The 20,983-nt window shown below is 35.6% G+C and overlaps 2 protein-coding genes across 3 annotated transcripts; one reads left to right on the top strand and one right to left on the bottom strand.

The window, feature by feature from the left end:
* The first annotated feature begins 2,783 nt into the window (after positions 1-2,783).
* LOC132603393 (uncharacterized protein At3g49140) lies at positions 2,784-12,856 on the top strand. 2 transcript variants are annotated; one of them, XR_009568218.1, is made up of 12 exons: positions 2,784-3,004; positions 4,535-4,658; positions 4,990-5,221; positions 5,358-5,460; positions 5,559-5,623; positions 6,718-6,837; positions 6,933-7,031; positions 7,843-7,999; positions 10,315-10,424; positions 11,134-11,346; positions 11,707-11,802; positions 12,634-12,688. XR_009568218.1 is itself a non-coding variant. In XM_060316425.1 (12 exons), exons 1-12 carry the CDS (start codon positions 2,968-2,970, stop codon positions 12,742-12,744), a joined length of 1,404 nt encoding a protein of 467 aa, XP_060172408.1. In that variant the 5' UTR covers positions 2,806-2,967; the 3' UTR covers positions 12,745-12,856. The 2 variants fall into 2 exon arrangements, 1 of the variants encoding a protein (XP_060172408.1); XM_060316425.1 differs by having other exon boundaries at positions 2,806-3,004; positions 11,134-11,283; positions 12,634-12,856.
* Positions 12,857-13,694: 838 nt separating this feature from the next.
* On the bottom strand, positions 13,695-20,542 carry LOC132603401 (uncharacterized). Its single transcript, XM_060316439.1, has 11 exons — positions 20,139-20,542; positions 18,362-18,456; positions 17,754-17,811; positions 17,132-17,326; positions 16,821-16,897; positions 16,017-16,099; positions 15,786-15,837; positions 14,830-14,898; positions 14,499-14,585; positions 14,321-14,382; positions 13,695-14,084 (listed from the first exon to the last, which is right to left on the bottom strand). The coding sequence occupies exons 1-11, from the start codon at positions 20,254-20,256 to the stop codon at positions 13,856-13,858; spliced, it is 1,125 nt and encodes a 374-aa protein (XP_060172422.1). The 5' UTR covers positions 20,257-20,542; the 3' UTR covers positions 13,695-13,855.
* Between the last annotated feature and the right edge of the window lie 441 nt (positions 20,543-20,983).

Here is a 20,983-nt window from a genome sequence, read left to right on the forward strand (position 1 = left end):
ACTTAAACTAAACAAAAAAGAAATGTCGATCATCCTTAGAGTCATAGATTGTTGTTACTACTTTTTAGGTTGTAATTTAGAATATTCATTAATTGCGACTAGGAAAATAGGCGGAAGTTGTTAATATGCCTTGTGATATAGAAAAAAAAATCTTGGTTAAATAAATATAAATTAAACATTGACAATTATTATACTGTAATTTTTAAAATCCTTATCCTATGAACTAAACATAAGATAAAAATGAGTAAGATTACTTCGAGATATCTTAGAGTTTCAATCTCTCATGGATAACTTTGTTCTCGACTTATATTTCATGTATGAAAAAAAAAAGTCATGGTCAATAATTTATTTTTTTGAATTCATTATTTTTTATTTTAAATACTAGAGAAAAAAGACATGCTTTCTTTAAGAGGATAATAGTAAAAATAATACTGTAATTTCATTATGTTTCAAGATAAATATTTGCTTGCCAATTCTTTCATTCTTCCTAAATCTTTACTCTAGTATTTTGATATTTTTTAAGAGCGATTTTTGAGCTATCTTTTGAATTTGAATAATCTATCTAACTATAGCTTAGAACAATATAAGATCGCACTCTCCAAAATAAATTGTTTTAAGTTGTGAAGTATCACTATGGCAAGTTCAATAAAGAGAAAAGTCTCAACGCTACAAACATAAAAACAAATTTAGTCTCTGATTTATTTACTCTGGACTTTAAAGACTTTTAATCTTCTTCCAAACAACTATGGCATCTTGCTGCGAAACGCTCGACACAAATGTACAAAACAAATTATTTTGCTTCAAATTTAACAGTAATATGCGATAAATTGAAAGCTATTGCAATAGATATTCAAAACGATAAACTTATCCAAACAATATGCTACATATATATTTCTTATTATACTTTTATAATCTCGCAAGAAACTAATGATTGTTTTCACTATTCAAATTTTAGTGCATCAAAGATATATATTTTAATAACAAGTGAACTTAATCAAGAAGTCCAGTATGCAGGTCTACAAAAGAAACCGTTGAACACATCTTTCTCTTTTGCCCACCAAATAAGAGTTTATGGGATAAGTTTTAATTTTTTCTTTGATAAACATCCGGCTGATCATTGGACTGATACCATCAAAAATGGAACCCTCCATCCTCATAACTTACCCATTAGTTGGCATTGCTTATTTTCCTTCCTAATCCGGGGTATCTGGACTAATCGTAATAGAAACAACCATAACAATACCTCTAACCCTCCTATCCCTAAGTTACTTTTCCAACAAGCTTTATAATTCGTTCATCTTACGACTAAGGAACCTATTTATAATAACACCAGATCTATCTCTATCACTTGGACCAGTCCACCCCAATCATGATTCAAACTGAACACCGACGGCTCATATAGTACTTCATTTGCTAATGGTGTCATTGCAGGTGTCTTCCTTGATCATCATGGAGGTTGGATTTTAGGTATTCATCAAAATGTTTGGCTCTCTCTCCACTTCAGGCAGCTTGCACACGACCGCTGCCTATATCCCTTGGAGATCGAGATTGATAGTACAGACACGATATTGGCTATTTATAATGGACATGAAAACTATTCTAACCTTATTTCTACATGCATAGGGTTGCTAAGGCAGGGGGAGCAAGTGTCACTCCGGCATAACTTTTGTGAAGGAAACCAAGTCGCGCATCTCATGGCGAAGGAAGCTCGGAAGAAGTCTAGTACTACTAAACTCTATGTAATAGCTAGGCCTTATATGTCTCTACTAGAACCCTTAGGGCTAGATAAATCTAGTACAATCTTTTTTATGAAATCTATCAAGGAGTCTACTGTTGATCTCCTTGCTAGTCTAGGTAATCGTAATGACTTTTGCATGTCAATCTGGGTTGTAATGCTGTGCGGTGTTAAGTATAGTTGTTTATAAATAATAAAAGTTCCGTTGATCTTCCCCCCAAAAAAAAAACACCTTAATCAACAAGATTTAGACTTTTCCAAACAAATTCCATCGTTGAAGCTCTTGACAATTCTTTTTGTACTTTGACCTTTGATCATTAATGTCGAAGGGTTGAAGATACCAATAAAAATAAAGTGCCTTGCAGCCTATAGGTGTGACCTCATCCATGAACAACCAAATGAACCAATTCGTCCTTTAAAACATTATCAAAATAAAAACACATATGGCGTGCTTTGGTTATTTCTCGAAACACCTTAAATTCTACAAGTTGTAAAGGTCGAGTAATGACATAAAATCTACTATTAAACTCGTTATATCGAGCAAACGGTAATTGTGGCTAATTTTTAATTTCAAAGTATTTACTCATAAACATCAAAATAATGTCCCGTTATTGATACTTGAAAATATCTTTCAGATCTCATTATTTTGATGAATCACTTGAACTCTTAATACATTTTTGATGCTATGGAAATAGACCAGTGAATCATCGGACATCATTTTATCATGCGAATATGCAAGTTCAATTTCCACAAGAGATATTCATCCCCAGCAATTTTCAGTTATATTTATCACCGCTCACATTTTTATTTGAAATGATGGTCTGAAAGCTTCGTCAATCCCATAAATAACCATAAAATAAAAAGTGAAAGCCGAGCCATATGATTATGATTATGATAAGGAATATGAACGAGTTAATGACATGGGTCAATAACTCGATCCAAATTTGGTTCACAAAAGCTAAAACCTAACTCTTTACGAATTAAATGATGTATTCTATCAAGTTACGAGGAAACAAGTGAGAGCCGCCAACAGCCACACTCACACGCAAGTCACGTGCCTCGAAATCAACCTATGGAAAACGACACCTGTGTCTAAACCCCCTGACCCATCAAACTTTCAGTGAGTTCTGTGGGGCAACAGCCACAAAAACAATTAACGGTTTGCTTCTCAAGCCAGTTTCGTTTCATTATACTTTACTCTTCTTCTTCTTGGACTGGTTTACTGTTTCTTGATGTTCATCTCAGCACCTTCATCATCAATCTCCATCGGTAATTCCATTTAAAATCATTTTTGTTTTTCTTAATACTCCTACCGTTTCACCATCTTTTCATCCAAAACAGAGAGGATCCACAAAGTCCTTTTTTTTTTTCTTTCAAGAACCATACTATTGTGCCTTTAAAAGGGTTGTAAATTTTACTTCTGTTTCTTCACTTAAATTTTTCTGTTGGGTTGACTTTTTTTATTTATTTCTTGAGTTTTTGATAATCTGTTTTTTTTTTTTGGTTTATTTTCTCTCTGGTATATTTCAGCAGTTTCTTGGATTGTCATGGAGGTATTATTTGTTAGATGTATGTGGAAAGGGGGGATGTTAGACATTAATTTCTATGGTATTGGTGGTTGTTTGTCTTAACTTTATTGGGTTAGTGCCATTTATTATGGTAGGTATCAAAATGTGGTTTTTACTTATATTTTCCTATGGTCATTCATCATTAACTTCAGGGAAATTCACATTAGTCAGTGTGGGGACAACCTACTGATTAGCTGTTCAATGAGTATTTTTGTTTTCCTTGAGTTTGTTTTCTGGTTATACCTCTGTTCATAGAGTTTGAGTCGTTATGATCTCACTTTTTCTTACTAAATCGAGAGGGCTTAGACGAATTCGTGAGAACAAAAAACTCGCGTTTCTTCTACATTTATCTACAAATGAATAATTGTTTATATCATTTGTTGTTTTGTATTGCTTGAAACCCAGTTGAAGAGCACTCCTTGTTAGTAGTTGTTTAAAGTGTCACGGGCAACTGAAACCAAATACCTCGTAAGCCCACTACTGCATAATGTAGCTACTATTTACCATATTTTCAATCTCTTTATTTGGTGTTTAATGATGTGTACAGAGAGTTTTAACATTCTTGGTTGGCAGGGAGACAAAAGGTTTGGGAGGTAGTACCGTTGTGTCTCTTCTGGACCTTTTGAAAGAAAAAAGGCAAAGAGCTTAAAGAAAAAACATTTATTGAGATGTGGAATTAGGTTCACATGATGGGTGCTCTATTCAAATTGTTTGGAGACATTCAGCCTAAGTTAACACTCTGTTCCTGATTTGGCTTTTAGACATATTTGATTAAATTGTGATCTGATGACCAAAATAAAATTTAGATGAAAGCAAGCTTACTTGTTCACATGATCTTAAGGAGGAGATTTGTCTTCATTAGGTGTTATCATTTCTTTTACTTTTTGGGTTTTATTTGGTACTTAGTTTGGCTCATTATGCTATCTCATTCTTCGGTTTTATTACTATTGTTGTTTCTTTTACTTTGGCTATTTTTACTTTTTACTGTCAGTACTTGTATTTCTTCAATATTTTCATCATAGCTTTTTACTCTTGCACTTCTTTCAAACCTATCTAAAAACCGATTTTCTCGAGCCGAGGGTCTACCGTAAACAACCTGCCTACCCTACAAGGGTAGGGGTCTCTGTACGCCTCACCCTCCCCAGACATCACTTGTGGGACCATACTGGGTGTGTTGTTCTTCTGTTGTTAGTTTGACTTTTTCTCTAAAGATATTGGTTACTGTTTCCAGGTCCTTCGCATTGTTTCACATGTCATGCTGATGGAGTTGGTTGCTCAGCATCATTTGGAGCTACAAGCAGTTGGATCAAACCATCACATGAGGTTCAGAGATTCTCTCATCATTCAGGTATAAGGTATATAACTTGAGAATCTATTTCCCATGAAGAAAAAGGGTGCTTGTCTTGACTAATATTTCTGATCCTCTAGGTTTCTGCTGTTTATGATCTACTTCCCTTTCATATTTAGTTGTTGGTGTTTGTCGTGTTAATTGTTAAAATCTATTTTTTCGGAACTTCCAAGCCAGCTTGTTGGAACGAAAATGACACTGCTCTTGCAGAAGTTGTTTTTGAGGGCCTCATTGGACTTCTCATGTGATTATTTTACTTTTGCAATTCTGGTTCTACCATAGTTTGACTTTTTTCAGATTAAATTATGTGTCCTTATATATGTGATCCTCCTATATAGTTTTAGGACTGAAAATCCTTTCTTCGGAGCTGCACAATTGCATTGGCTGCCTGTAGGACATGAGATTAGCCTTTCAAGACTTTCAGTTGCAGCAGATTATCCAGATTCTGTTCCTGATTCCTCTAACTATATTGGCAATAGTGGCTATCACCCTCTTGAAGGAATACGGGACCATAGAAGAGTTCGTGATACTGAACTCACAGCTGCTGAAACAGCAAGGACAACTGTTGAGGTGTCCTTTAATATATGCTATATAAATTAGATCTTATATTCATTCTATATGCAAGCAGAGAAAGTTTGCATGGTAGAAGTGCTAGTATGTATCTTTTGGATGGTTCAGATGGGTTGTCTTTTGTTACTAATGGCAGGCTAATAGCAATGCTTTGTTGATATTCCCTGGCATGGTTCATTGTGAACCTCACGAACAAGTGTCATGGGCAGAATTTCAGTACGTGATTGATGAATTTGGAGGTTTGGCTGTTTATCTAGTAGTGTCCCTCACAATGTTGTAATCTGATCCTTTCCCTTATTATTTTTTCATAGTTGATGGTTTGCCTTCATGTGTTCAGACATATTTTTTGAAATTCATGATGACAAGAATATCTTGCGAGATCGTGATGCAAGTAATCCCGTGGTACAGATTTCTACATAGTTGGATATTTTGTCTTTCGTGGTTAATATCAAGATCATGGTTGAGCTTTCTGTGTTCTCGTTAGACATTGTGCTTAGTAAACTTCATATACCTGTGAAAAAATATTATGATTAGTATCTTCATAAGCATGTCCTCTGAATTCACCTAGTTCTTAGTTCTGCTCTTTTGCACAATGCAGTTATAGTCATTTGGTGTATTTGGCTGTGTGTCGTATCTCTATTAGTTATTGTCTTAAGGATCATAAATGAACTAATGAGATCGCTAACAATCAACACCTACACCTTGGGTTGTTTAAATTAATCATCAATTCATCATTTCTAAGGTTACTCATAACAATTAGTGATCAATTCTTTCTGGAAAATTCTCAGTTAACTGTAGATTTCCATCACCTAAATTGTCCAATCCATGAATGCTAAGCTAAATTCTTGATTCTAATCCATAGTCTTGTTATTCCATGGCGTAAAGAACTCAAACTCATAAAAAAAAAAAAAAAAAAAAACTCAAACTCATAAGTTTTGAGGTTGAAGTTTACCTCTGAAGTAGTCCAAACTCAAAAGCCTCAGATATCCCTTTGGGTCACCTTCTAGAGTGATGAGAATGGAGAAATTAGGGATTCCAATGGTGGCATTCTCTTCCAAATTCTCAAATCTCACTTCCTCAGAACCAATAATTGAGTTCCTATGTGATTTTGGTGTGGAGCTAGTCCTAGAACCCCTCTATTTTATCACACTATTCTTAAATTCTCTTCATTCTTACTGCTTGGAAACACACATAGGTATCGACATAAGAATGCAAAGCTCACACAGTCGGACTTAATGGGTTCAATATGTTTTCTTCCCTTCAAATTATATTTCCTCCTATCAATATATTAATGGAAGTTCTTCCTTGAGCTTTATATAAGCTGGCTAGTCTCTCGTTTTTGACATTGCATTGTTGAACTACTTGTCTGAGGTTAATAAACAGCTGTTTAAGAATGTAGTCATGTGGAATTTGAGTCGTCAGAGTGTAGATCAGTTGTGAAATATAAGCCTGTAGGTCTGTGCTGAAATTATCCCTATTTTACTGGATTACTGCAGAATGCATTGATTGGAATGGATTTCTCCCAATACGAGAAGAGGAGTACAGAATCACCTGACGGCATCAACTTAGTAGGTGATTCTATGGATGATACTTATTTCTTCGACAATTACTTAGAGGTGAGTAAACAACCACTGCAATTTCACTATATAAGTCGGCTGATTAGGCTTCGCTTCTTCCTATCCTTACACGTGGCTATGTTTTCTTTGGCCAGTTTGAAGATTCTGAGATGTCCGACTATCAGGTTGATTGGGGAATGCCTGATATTTCTAGCACGTTGCACCCAGTTTATTTTGCAAAGTGCTTGACTAAGGTGGTTTTCAATTCTTTTAGCAACTCTGCTCCTTGCTATTTTGTGTTAACGAACTATTGCTCGTTCCAAAATTTGTTAAATCTTTATTCTGTAAATGTCACTTGTATGCATATGTTTTCATTCCCAAATCTTGTTCTTTGCACAATGAAGAAAATAATCAAAGGAGAATATACATAAGAAAAATGCAGATGACATCACTATAACATCTTATTTCATTTACTGATCCAAGTATAATAACACAATCTTTTTGCTCTAAAGCAGAATACGTAAAGTTTCGACTTTTGATCCCCAACCTTTTCTGTATTGATAAGTGTGGGTTACATGTATTTTTTTGGGAAAATTATTGAAGAAATAAATTCAAATTTTAAAACAGGAGTCAGTAGCTGCTTCTAAAGTATTATAAGAAAACATACATGCATAAAACCAGAGGAGCTTTTCCTATGAGCATCCAAATCACATCCCACATTGGTTGTTGGATGGGGATTTAGTCTCCTGGTATTGGGTAATGCTCATGTAGCTTTTGAAGTTGAGTTAGGCATCAGGTCCATTTCTTATTATCCTTCAATTCATGAGATGCCGTGCAAAGTATGGGGGCTTTTCAGAAATGACCTTTCCCAACTTTTGGATCATACATTGGTACATTAAATTTAAGCTTCTTTAGCGAGTTGTGCATTATCAGGTTTAATATGGAATATGCTCAAATGATATGCTACATTTTCATCGTATTCCGTTGCTAAAATTGATTTTTTCCGCATAGACACTGTCCGATTTGGTTTAGCTCAAACCACAAACTATTTTGTGTATTTCTTAGGCTGTTCACATGAAGCATGCTAAGATGATGGATCATCCATCAAATGGCATTTCAATTTGGGGACGCCTCAAGCCTGCCTTTCTGGAAGAAGAATATTACGTGCGAAGGCTCTTCAGTGATGATGAAGTTAGTGATGGCTACACCTCGGATTGGAAAGGTAAAGTTAAACAATATATTCGTCTCACACCAAGAGGAATGCAGGGAATTTTCAAAATCTAAGCTGTTTTGGTATCATAGTTTGTTGTCTCGAGTATTTAAGTGGAGAAAGGGTAGAGGCGGGCCCATTATCCACTGAGCTTCAAACCGGAATTGCGCACGGGGATTTCTCATTTATAAAAAGAAATTGTTGTCTTGATAAGTAGAAAGAGTTTCTTCGGTTGATAGCTTCATCTTAGGGATGGTTGCTTGTAAGCATTATGTATGTCTATACCTTTAGGTTGATAGATGACCTTAAGATGCAGGAACTTTTAATTGCAATATAAAACTGGTGATTTTACAGTAGGGATTAAGGTAAGGATGCTAATATTGGAGTCACTTAAATGAACTTATAGAATAGGCTAACTAAGATGAAGCTGAAAGGGGATGTTCTGGTAACAAATGATGAAATTTAGAAACTTCTTGAGTGCTGTTTAGACTACGGAGTTTGCTATTCTTTCCAGGTTTAGTTTCAGGTTTTTGGAGAGCATAACAAAAAGGGATCTGAGTAGAAAAAGAACAGGAATGATCTGAAGGAAAGGAGTCGAGATAGAGGAGGAAGGATCGGAGGATATTTCTCAAATATTTCTTTGTGCAAACTGTCCTGGCTCCTGAAACTTGGAACCAGAAGTATGCAATGTGACTCTTTAGGAGATATTGGTGGAAAAAAACAAAGCTACACGTGAGTCTTGACCTTGAGATCAAGCAAAGACATGAACTTGAAGCATCGTATCTTGACTTTCTTTGACCCCCTCCCTCCGATTAAGTCTTTTAAGTTAAAATTCCCCTTCACTTAAACTCACATTGGGAGATTTTCTCTACAACATTTATTACAAAAAGGTGTATTTTCCCTTTTAACTATTCCTTAAGGAGAATAATACTAATCCTTCAAGTTTTTTTATGACATGAAATCCTTCAAGTTTTTTGCTTTTTTTGAAACTAATACTAATCCTTCAAGTTAGAGCGAACTTTATAGAAAAAGTTAGAAAGCTCTCCTTTACATATCCCATAAATAAAGGCATGTGGAAGTTGGTCAAAATTTGAAAGACCTTTGACTTTTGAAGAAAGGGCAATTAAATTTGAATTCATATTAGGCTTAACGGCACCTTTAGCAAAGAAATTATGAATTGCCCTGACTAAGTCATTTTAAAATTATTCCAACGGCGATATTAAATAAGACCTGTGAATCAGAACATTGAAAAACTGGCGAGTTACTGCCCCAAATCAAGAGTGGTTATGTTCAGTATGTCCCCCTTATCCCCTACATACTATGGTGTGCTGAGGTTGGAACTTCGATCCAAACCTTCGCATCTACTTTCTCATACAGTTTTCGACATCTTCTCAGCTTATAGTCAATGCTTATGTCACAAGTTTTAAGTTTCTGGTGCTGAACCTTGTCATTCAAGCTTTTTGTGATAGACTTCTAGCTTATGAGAGATTGGTTAAGTAGTACTACTACCACCACATTAAAAGGCCCTAGTATATAGAGAGCCTGCAAAAGAAACTAATGAAAGTAACCAAGATACTGCTGTAACAATGGAGAAAGTCAGTGGATATAGTCATAACTGCATTAGTTTTCAGTCAGTCAGTTTGTCCCATTTAATATTTCTCAAAGTTGTGACGGATGTCGTCGCACACAATGTGGTCAAATAAGGTCCATATAAGAATGTTTGCTTTCTCCTACTTTGTTTCCATTCAACCATGCAGCCTGAGATGCTGTACTTACCGGCGAATGGCGATAACCTTAAAGTGAAGTTTTTGGCTAAAGATGTTTCATTTTTGACATAAAACATGAAAGTGATGGGTTGAAGATGTGAACCAGATTCTGTTACACTCTTTGGGCCTTCTTTCTTCTTCTGTTTGGCTATACCGAGTGGTCTTTTCTAGTAATATAAAGTGTCTTTTAGGACGTTCAGATATGGGGAGGTCATTCTTCTGTTACATTTTGTTTTATTTTGGTTTTTTTCTTTGGTCTAGCAATACATCCTTTCCTGCCGAGGAAGTTGGAGTGGTTTTTCAATTATAGTCTGTAATAACTGCAACTGCATGGTGCTTTCACTTTCCTTGTTCATTTTGCCTGCTAAAAACTGTATCGGTCTGTGCTGTTAGCTGTATGGTTGTTGAGCATAGTTTAGAATGATCTCTTACTCTAGATCTCAGATCATTGTATGACAGTGAAAGAGCTCTTGCCACAAAGAATCTTGTCCCTTGTCGAGTTGAAGGTTTTATTGTATTATTTGATTATCTATCTATTGATTCAATCATTTATTTTTACAGGCGGAGAAACTTTGAGCTTTAGTTCTAGCTATGACAAGAGCTGCAATTTGTCGACTATTTACAGATTGGAAATCATCAGAATCGATCTATTTTCTGTTTATGGTTCTCAGGTATGTATACTTTTAATCGGCCAACGAACATCAGACAGTCGGGGCGGGGGGGTGCGGAGGGTGGAGTTTGTTGATTTAAGATTATGACATGTGGTTGGTGTGCGTTAAACACAATCCATTTTAAAGTAGTCATACACTGAAGAAGGGTATTAGGCTCGTTTTTGGGAGAGATGAAGTGTGCAATAAGTCACCCATGTAGTTTAGGGGTGTAAGGGGGAATTCTGACAAGTGAGGGAGTAAAGTATGTATTAAGCCTTTCTCTTTTGTCATAGCTCACAACTGAATCTTGCTTATAGAGTAGAGCATGTATAGGTTATCGAGTTTTAGGATTTGCTATCTGAAAGAACTGAAATATGTTAGAATCATACGATCAGCAGAGAAATGAATAGTGTTGGAGCCCACATCGGTGGGATAAGGTGCAGATGGACTCTTTATATGGTTTTGGACTATCCTCTCCTCATGAGCAACTCTTGGGGTTGAGTTCAACCCAAGATCCATTTTTAACATGGTATCAGAGCCAGGCCCATCCCAATTCGTTGTTTATCAATGTTGGGTCCTCCGTCTTATATTGTCCGTGCTTGAGATGTCCATTTCTATGGGTGTGGGGGGTGGGGGGCAATCGTCCCCTCGTGGGGTGTTCTTTGAAGTATTCTGGACTGCGATAGGCGATAATGTCATGCTCAATGTTCATTCTTCTTTTTTGTTTCAGTTAGCAGTAAGTTTGCATGACTTCCAGGATGCTGAACCCGACAGTCTTGTACATTCAGCTCCAACAATTGTAGAGTGGTTTAGGGAGCAAGGAACGAGGTGCAAATATGCACTTAAAGCTCTATGCAGAAAGAAAGGACTCCATGTTGAGGTACTACGGGTCAATTGATGCTGATGCTTAACTTTGAGATGCATAAAATTTCCAAAGAATTAGGTTGATCTATTGCTCTTTCTGTTGTTCTGAATGGTTCTTTTGTAATGCTAGTTTGGACAATCAAATTTTCTTTATCCGCAAAACAGATGTGGAGTAAAATATGGTTATTCTCTTTAGAAGTTGAAATCTGCTAGTATTTCTGATGTAAACGTTGGCAGTTATCTCCATGTCCTTTTTTCGAGCTTCTTTAACTTTTTCATTTTAATAAATTTTGATTGATCATGTTTAGAAAAATTCAATTAAAAAGTGAGAACCATAGCTAAATACAACATTTTGCTCACGTAATAGGCCATTTTGGAACTTTTCATATTTTACGTATCAAGCTTTGCTAAGATCTAATATGAATCCACCTTTTTGCAGAGAGCAAATTTGATTGGAGTTGACAGTCTTGGCATGGATGTCAGAGTTCTCTCGGGAACGGAAGTATGGACTCATCGATTCCCCTTCAAAGTTAGGGTAAGCAATAGAAAATGCTAATGTGAAGTGTGTTACTTGGAATGCACGGCCCATGACACATGATAGAGCACTTTTTCTAGACATATAGCGTGTTCGGGCAACAACATACCCAGTGTAATCCCACACGTGGGGTCTGGGGAAAGTAGGATGTACGGACATCTTACCCCTACCTTTGTGGGATAGAAAGACTGTTTCCGAAATCTGCTGAATTTGTAAAGTGTTTTCTTATCATAAGTGCTTCTCGAAAAAGTACTTTTGGAGAGTAGAAATTCGTGTTTGACTAATCACTTTGAGAAGTACTTCTGTCAATATTAGAGTATTAATTGTGCTTGGCTAACGTTCCATAAGTGCTTCCGGGGAAAAGCTATATTTTTATTTTCTGCTACTACCCAAAAGCACTTATATTTTTCTTAAAAGTTTGGCCAAACTCATCAACTTTCTAAAATAACATTTTTAGAAAAAGAAAAAAAAGCACCTTTTGCTTCCCTAAAGCTTGGCCAAACAGGCTAATAATCCGGGTCATGGTGTTGGCTAACTTGACAAGGCTAACGTCTACCTAAATATTATTTTTCTGTTATATCAATCTTTCTATTATAAGCAAAGTTTATGCAAAGCTTAAAACTAACCTACTACCATCCAATTTGGCTGTGGGACAATTGTTGTAGTAAACCTCCTTACTGATTAATCGGGTGGGAGAGAGCAAAAAGATGGTGTCTCTACTATTCTCATGAGCTTAAAACTACTATGGATTGCTCAATGACAATGACTTCGGATATCACAAAAACATGATTTTGATTTTTACTATGGCTTTTGATGGTACTGTATATGCAGGCAACATCAGAGGTTGCTGCTGAGAAACAGATCCGGCAGCTTCTGTTTCCCAGGTCCCGCCGCAAAAAGTTTAGGACTCCTGAGAGAGCTGGAGATTTGGACTCACTTTAAGTTTAATCTTACTGTTTAGGAGCAGATCTTATGAATAAACGTATTATCTAGATGTCACTAAATAAATGTATGAGCAGTTGGTTCTAACTAATCCAGTTTTGATTTCTGTAAAGTTTTTCTGTTAATGGGTAGGTGGTGGATTTAAATTCTAATGATCAGCTCCCTTGGATAAGATATAAAAGATAAAAAGGAAGGTGAATAACAAAATATGATTCTTGCATGTGGGGAATTAAGTTTTGAGGGAAGGGACAGTTTCCTCTGTAGAACTCAAAAAATTTCCCCATCATTTGGCAAAAATGGTAAAGAGCACCTTCTTAGTGGAAACTTTTGATGCCCCAAAGAAACATTGTTGAAAAAATATAAACTAGATTCGTAAGAGTGTTGTTGTGATAGATAACTCTTCGGCGGAGTTATTAATGTTTGAGCTTATTATCCCCCGGACTTCGTCTAGCGGTAAAAGCGCAACGAGTGATTGTGTGTGGTAGGTATATGTTACAGGTTTAAATCCTATCATAGATAAAAAGTTTGTTATTAAATGGGGAAGATTAGGGGCGAACTCGTTATCCATCTAGGCTTATCAGTAATACTTCCATTCAATCTAGTTGGATGGTCTGAATTAGGAGAGAATTGATAAATGGACACCTACGTCTGAAAAGCAAGACTAGATTGCCCAACCCAATTGAACCGGACTATTACTATAATCCATGTATTCAAACTTAAACAATACAACTAAATTTTTTTTGTACTTTGATTTGACAAATATATCTTGAATTAGGATTTACCCAATTACTGTATGGACATAATCAATTGATTTTTCTGTCCCCAATTACAAGCATACGAACTCAACTTTACAGATTTGCAAGTTTGCTTTTCTAGTTGAACAAATTCCATTTGCAAATTTCTTCTTTATTGCCAGATACACACAAGCTGCATTAAAAGGAAAGGGAAAATGAAGAATGAGAATTTTCATCAAGAAAAATGTAAAACTGATTGGCAGCTACATCACATCAATGCAAGTTCACTGGCCTGAGAATTAACTCTAGCTAAAATAGAATAGGATTTTCCTACCGGGGATTGAGGGAGGAATAATATTAAAAAAGAAGTCTTGAAACTATAATAAAGTTTTGTTCGCTTCTGTTTCTTTTCTGGGCATTGTTTGAGTGAAACTAGCCTCCGTATTGCTACTAGAGGCCACATTTTGCCTATAATCTTCAGTTTTTGAGCTCTCAATGGCAATTTTTAGTGCAGGATTATCTAGGCCAGTTTCCTCGTCAAATCGCTTGCTTCTTACAGTGCCTTCATCAGCAACATCCGCTGTGTTCTGATCCACCTTATCACGCCTGAAATGGAGTCAAATATGTAAATTTGTTCTGCCAGATCTATAAAAGCATTTGGCTAATCTTTCCAAATGAGCGTTTAATTATCGAGATTGACCAACAATCATAATAATTAGCAAAGCAATAGAACAGCACTTAGATTGTCCTCTTAGTTCTATGAAAACATGGACAAAAATTAAATCTAAGCGCTAATATACAAGAGATAGATAAAACCCATTCAGGAACAAACTGTTACTTACCCAGAGTAAACAAGAAGTCCCACAGCAACAGCAGCAAAAGCTACAAAATATATCCAGTCAACCTGTAAAAAATCATACTAATTTCAGGATAGCACCAGTGAATCACAGAAAAAGTAGTAGCTCCACGTTAAATCGATTTTAATCCTCAAAATGTAAAGAAGCTGATAGTTCTGCAAACCTTCTGATGATATACAAAGATACGAATTAAAACAGCCCACATATCGGAGGTAAGCAACGCTAAGTTTAGCATTGTGGCACCACTCCTCTGCATCCAAAAGGTGGCATTTTAGAATGAAAGAAGAAAAAAAACTAACCCCAAACCTGAAGAGCCGCAGCAGAAAATAATTTTCAAGAATATTTTCTTGAAAATTGACAAGGTCAACATAGTGTGGATTGCACCACAGCTAGCTTTAGATTGAAAATTGACTGATCACTTGATTTATCTTTTTGTACATATAATGTGTGTGTATGAACAAATAGAAAGATGGAGAGATTGAGAGGGGCAATACCTTCAGCAAAATGGGAACAAATGAGTAGAATAGAAACATCGCCAATGCAAATCCAATGAAGGGAAGTGCCTGAAATTCCCCATGGAAATAAATGTTTAAACAACTTGATGTGAGAATAAAGAAAAAGATTACCAGCAAAAGGACAATGAAACAAAGTGTATAAACACAAGAAATGAGAAAGGAATGGCGAGCCAGTTACCCTCTTAAAGAATCTCACGAGACTCACATTATTTTGAAAGGAAAGTTAGGCTCCTTGAGATAAAAGAATCTGAGATATCTCATATTTCTATATTGTTTCAGTTAACAGAATCCAGTGACTTAGCCCAGTGTCCATAACTTGACCCCTCGCACCATAGCCCACCACCTTTATCCCACTTCCCCAAAATAACAACCCACTTTTTCGTCCTTTCCAGTTGTAGAATTTGAATTAAGATGGGAAAACTGAGCTTTTTGTAAGCATGTACAATTTGCAAGGAAAAGTAAATGGTTGAACATAAAAGAGGAGTTACAATGTTTTCGAAAGCAGAGGGAGGGAATCTAAAAGCTGGATGGTGTGTATAAAGTTGCTTTCTCAATCACATCAGATTTCGATCCTTTTTCAGCTTGTTTTCCTTTTCATTATCGGGAGGGCAGGGGACTGTATAAGACATCAGGAAAATGTGGACCTCATTCTTCTTAGAAATACGCAGGCCGTGTATTGTTAATTTCACCTTTTATAATTACGGCTTGATGTTTGGTTCCATTGATACTTGTGGGAAAAAGAAGTGTTCAAAATGGGTCATATATCCAGCATCTGTGACCTTGCTCAGAAATTAAAGATAATAATGCTACACAAGTTTGCTCTTCCAAAGGCAGCATTAATTGTTTGCTCTTCCAAAGGCAGCATTAATTTCTATCTCCATTTTCAATATCCGTGTTCATTTGCGAGGAAATAGATCAAGGCATAAGAGACTTACAGCTCCAGCTGACCAGTGAATAGACTTCAACTCATTGCGCTCAAGTATGCTTCTGTAGCATGGTTAAAGAAGTTGCGTACATCACAGAACATCATCAGCAGTTAAAGAATATGCATTTATTTATCAAGAAAGAAGGTTAACCCCTGTAAGCTCTTTGAACAAAATAGCATCCAAATGCGTGAATTATGAGTTGAACATTAAAGAGAAGTGTCCTCAAGCAAATTAGGATACATTTGGCAAGCACTAACAATCGCACCAAAAAGGCCCAGAAATGCCATGAGTTCAACCATATCAGCACTTTTGACAAAAAACTCCTGCATAGAACATGAAATTAAAGCATTAACAATGTGAAACAGGACAGCCAGCTTGAGAAATAAGACCAAGAAAGAAACAGTTCATAGTAAAAAGGGCACTGTACTGTACAAGGAATCAACACTACCTGAGAGAAATAAAATATATGGGAACAAAACTCCCAGTCTATTCTTGCCATCACAATTCATGGAACTTTTATCCTTTACCATAAGGTCAATTGCATAAGAAATGTTCAATATAGTGTATACTGTATAGGTTGCAGATCTAATCAAATTTGTTTACTGAGCAAATATTAAACAATGAATCTTTTCTTAACAAGTATATAACAGCAAATTGTTACTTGAGGTAGTTTGCAGAACCATATTAATGTACTTAAAGAAGAAACAACCCAATATCCTCAGATGAAAAGTCTAATGGCACTACAAACTTGAGAAACGAAACATGTATGGACAGATGTCATATAAAGAGGGAAAAGGGGCAATTAACTTGATGGTTGCATACTTCAGGTCAAAAACTATAAAAGTAGTCTCTTGCACAGTGCTGATTGGGAAACTAACATGAGAATCACCGCTACTTACAAAAATTTTAGGGATCGGCCAAAGGGAACACAAGAAAATACTGTTTCAACTGGAACAACCTTGAAGAAAGAACTTTTCTAACTATACATTGATATCATTTTTGGTTCAAAAAGCTAGTGAATATTCACTGCTATCAATTGCTTACCTCACTGACATTACTCACGGCATACAGCGTGGCTCCAGCAATTACAATTATATCCCCTTTGAGAGGATTGCTACCACCTAGCGCGATGAGAAATTCAAAGTATTATTCTTCAGATAATAGACACGCTGAATTTAAGTTAGATAGAACCGACAAATGACTAAAGGCGCAAAATCACTAAAATGAGAAGCAGCTGGATTAGATTCACAAAGAATCATATGTTTAACCCCTTTCTGAAAAGTAGCGGATGATATACGATCATACATAGAAAGCAACTAAAGCAATGGGAAAGAGCATGCAGTGAAGACTATTACTTGATCGATCTGCGGCATGTACATCTGAAAAGATCACCAGGACAATACCAGCAATACAGATGGCAACACCAACTAATTTTCTGGGTCTGTACTTTGTCTTCAAGAAAAACCACGTGAAAAGCAGAACACAGGGGATTGCCCAGCAATCCAGCAACATCACGCTTGTTAGGGATGTGTACTGATAAGCCTTCACAACTGCAAAGCAAAGGTAACAGAAAATTAACTGAGAGTTTGCTTAATAACAAAATGTGAAGTTCCCATTTATGTAAACATGGATTGCCAATCCTCGGAGTCTCTATCCAGAAGAGGAGATTATAGTCTGCAGAAGTACAGAGGAAACAACGCATTTGATCTTCCTCTAATGCATAATAATCACATAGTGCAGCTAACATGCACGAAATAGACTTTCCAAATAGAATTAACATTGTATGTATATTGTTTAGCAAAAAGCAAGTCATCAAGGTTTGATCAGTGCATATTGAGAAGGGATCGTAAGAACATCAACTAGAACATATTCATTTCTCGAAGATACAAGATGGGGTAGGTGAAAGGGAGGGAAAAAGATGAGCGCAAACAGTTTAGTTGGCTTCGATCCACGAGAGAAGGTCAATGAGGCAATTACCAAGAAAATTGGCCTCCACATCAACTATTCCAAGGAGGATGTAATAATACCATTTTGCCTGGTCAACAGAAAACAGAAAAAGAAGGTAAACAAAGCATTCAAGCTTAAATGCAACAGCATGCTTAATTAAAAAGGCATCAACAAAAAATTCATTTAAACGAAGAAAAAGAACACAATTATTAGGAGATCTTTTGAGCTATAGCCTGTAAGTGTCCAATATCGGACAAGGGCATTAAAAGGAGCTTTTACACTTCTTGGGCTACTCTATCCATCGTATCAAAGCTCTTAAACTTACAGCCAGAAGCTTTTAATCTATATGTCCTAAACACAATTTTTATAACTACTTATGTGAGAAGTGAAAGTAGTAATTATACTAAGTGGGAGAATATGCAGGGCCAATATAAAAAAAATGTCGTATGGAGAAGAATCAAATTAGGCCTAATAACTCTTGCAGGAATTGGTTAGAGATTGGACATATTTTGATATACTATATTTTGTCCTGAGCCTAGGATATTTAACATGCCTCAAAAACACCAATAACTAATTAAATTGCAGCAAGCACAATCATATGGCGAACATGATGAAAAATCAAACTTCCAGAAGCAAACCTTGATCCCCTCTTGCCTGCAAATCATAAAGACTCCATAAAATAATGCCAAGAGCACGTAATTTAGAAAAGACTGCGACGTCGGTGCATTGATTCCTATAACAAGGAAAAAATATACTTAGCAAGAAAAAGAGACAAGCATAAAGGACACTAAATTAAATTACATTTTGTCCTTTGGAGGAGAGATCGGGGAGGCCAAGGATGGAATATTGGGTGGCAGTATCTTCTATATCACCCCCAAACTATTGCTATCTTTATATGAACTTTTCTGAAACTCAGTCTTTAGACAAGAACTAAAAATAACAGTACTTAGCTCCAGGAAGTATCCTTGCTGCCCTCCCCTTACATTTTACCATCCATTAATACTAACTAAAAGAGATAACTATATTCAGAGAGTAAGTTAGCCATCTCAAAAACTCAATTTGATAGCTAGTACTGGCTCCACTCCATGGGGATGATGTACTTAGACCGTAGACTAGATACAAAGCAAAATTCGGTGAAAAAAGATAATCTGGACTCTGGATAACAAAACTATAAAGGGAAGTATGTTTTCCAACTTTCTACATCCCAAATTGAGTGTCCAATTTTCATGTATAAGCCCAAAATCAATATTTTACTACATACGCCATCTTCAATGATATGTCAATCTTACCCTTTTTATCAGTTCAAACTAGGTCCATTTTCCAAAAAGTAAAAATTACATTACATATTTTATCATCTCCAGAGATATTCAATAATTAGAATTTCCTTTACATGTCATATGGTTCTCCCTATGGAACACCACAAATTACTTTCTTCTATTCATTTAGTTAGCAGAACCTTCATGTTTCTCCAAAATTTACACAGCACATATAAATTGTGTCATGTCAAACCTGCACATTCAGAAGAACAGTGAGAAGTATTAAGCCCGTTTGGACATATTTTTTTTTCCTTTTTCACAAAAACTATTTTCAAAACAATGTTTGGTTACACATTATAATGGCTTTCTGGTTAGTTTTTGAAGACAAGTTTTTCAAATTTGAAAAACAGGTTTTGACCCATTTTTCAAGCGAAATCTTTTTTCTACTCACAAAACTTCAACTTTTTCTTCAGGTGAAATGCATGTCCAAACACAACTTCAACTACCAAATATCATTTTCAACTTCAACTTCAAATACTACTTTTTTTCCAAACATCACTGAATTCACGTCCAAACGCCTACTTAAACCAAGTAAAAGACTATGCTGGCATGTCTTTTCACTACTTTACCTTTCTTAACGAGGAGAAAGAATAAAAATAATCAAGGAAACGTTAACAGTAGCGCCTACATGCTCGTCGTTAAACAAGAACAATGGAATCATATTTTTACCTAAGCAAGAATGATCAAAGGCGGATGTAAACTTGTGGTACCGCGTTCATCAAAACCCAAAATAGTTTCAATGCAAAGCATTTATATGTAAAGTTTCATTGAAATTGCAACAAATAGTGTATATGAACCTATATAAAATGAGTTTAATGCTAAAGAACCTTAAAGTATGAACCCATAGAGCTCAAATCGTGGATTCGGCTCTAAAAATAGTAAACAATTTAGTAGCAAGACACTACTCTTAATTGAGGACAATGATAAATTTAATACATAGAACTGTATACAGAGCAAAAACTAAAAGCTTGTATTACACATTAAAAGAAAGCGCCAAATCACTCGAGCTTCATCTATGATCATAATCGTATTTTAAGATCAAAATAATACAGAAACACAAAAAACCATTAAACATAAAGGTAAAAACAGACAATTTTACCTTTTCTAGCGAGTTCGGACGATAAAAAACCAGTGGCAGTGATCAAAAGAGAAAGAAATTGTCCCAACAAAAGATTAATCAATGTATGTTTAGTCCAAATTCCCTTCACATTCACCATATTTTAGCAATTACCCACTATAGTTTATAGCTTCAAATACTGGGAAACCTCAATAAATCACCTAGAAAAAATTTCACAGAGGCAAATCAGAGAATGCAGAAAACTGCAGACTCTGTTTCGTTCTTGAAAATACTTATGGATACACACACTAAAAATATTCTTGTTTTCTACAGATGGAAGGATTATATTATATAGAGAGATTGATAACTTTTATGATGATGAAATTGAATATAATTAGAATTAGAATTAGTTTTTTTAAGCCGAATCTTTAGAAAAAAAAACAACGGCCAAAATTAGTTCCAAAATTCCTTGTCACTGTCCCCCATTTTGTATCACTACTCGCCGTGTGAAATTGACCAACTAATACGAGTAATTGTTTTTTTTTTTTTTAATTGTAATGTAATCTTCTAATTATAGATTAATTATATTGTTTTAGCTGGGGAAATTAGTCAATCTTGTAATCATGTTGTGGGTCCAATGAAAAAGTCCACTGGCTGATTTTGACGGATGCGTGGACTTTAATTAATGAATTAAATTATGGTTGAAAAAAAATAACAAATGTTAGGATAAAATTATTGGTGAATAATATCAGCTCTGATACCATGATATAAAATAGCGTTTGAACTTAATTCAATTTTAAAAAGTAGCTTACGAGATGAGATTGTTCAAAAATTATATAAGGAGATAAAATTACCCTTACCCATTGATGTGAGAATTCAATAACAAA

This window comes from Lycium barbarum, chromosome 1, assembly GCF_019175385.1.
Source record: "Lycium barbarum isolate Lr01 chromosome 1, ASM1917538v2, whole genome shotgun sequence".
NCBI classification, from domain to species: domain Eukaryota; kingdom Viridiplantae; phylum Streptophyta; class Magnoliopsida; order Solanales; family Solanaceae; genus Lycium; species Lycium barbarum.

Bases quoted from the DNA above. Each gene is read 5' to 3' on its own strand.
- LOC132603393 (XM_060316425.1), top strand. From the start codon at position 2,968: ATGTTCATCTCAGCACCTTCATCATCAATCTCCATCG. The intron at 3,005-4,534 runs GTAATTCCATTT...TACTGTTTCCAG, and splicing joins TTCATCATCAATCTCCATCG to GTCCTTCGCATTGTTTCACA. The intron at 5,222-5,357 runs GTGTCCTTTAAT...TACTAATGGCAG, and splicing joins CAGCAAGGACAACTGTTGAG to GCTAATAGCAATGCTTTGTT.
- LOC132603401 (XM_060316439.1), bottom strand. From the start codon at position 20,256: ATGGTGAATGTGAAGGGAATTTGGACTAAACATACATTGATTAATCTT. The intron at 17,327-17,753 runs GTAATTGCCTCA...TTTGCTTTGCAG, and splicing joins TGTGGAGGCCAATTTTCTTG to TTGTGAAGGCTTATCAGTAC. The intron at 16,100-16,820 runs GTAAGCAATTGA...TGTTCTATGCAG, and splicing joins CCGTGAGTAATGTCAGTGAG to GAGTTTTTTGTCAAAAGTGC.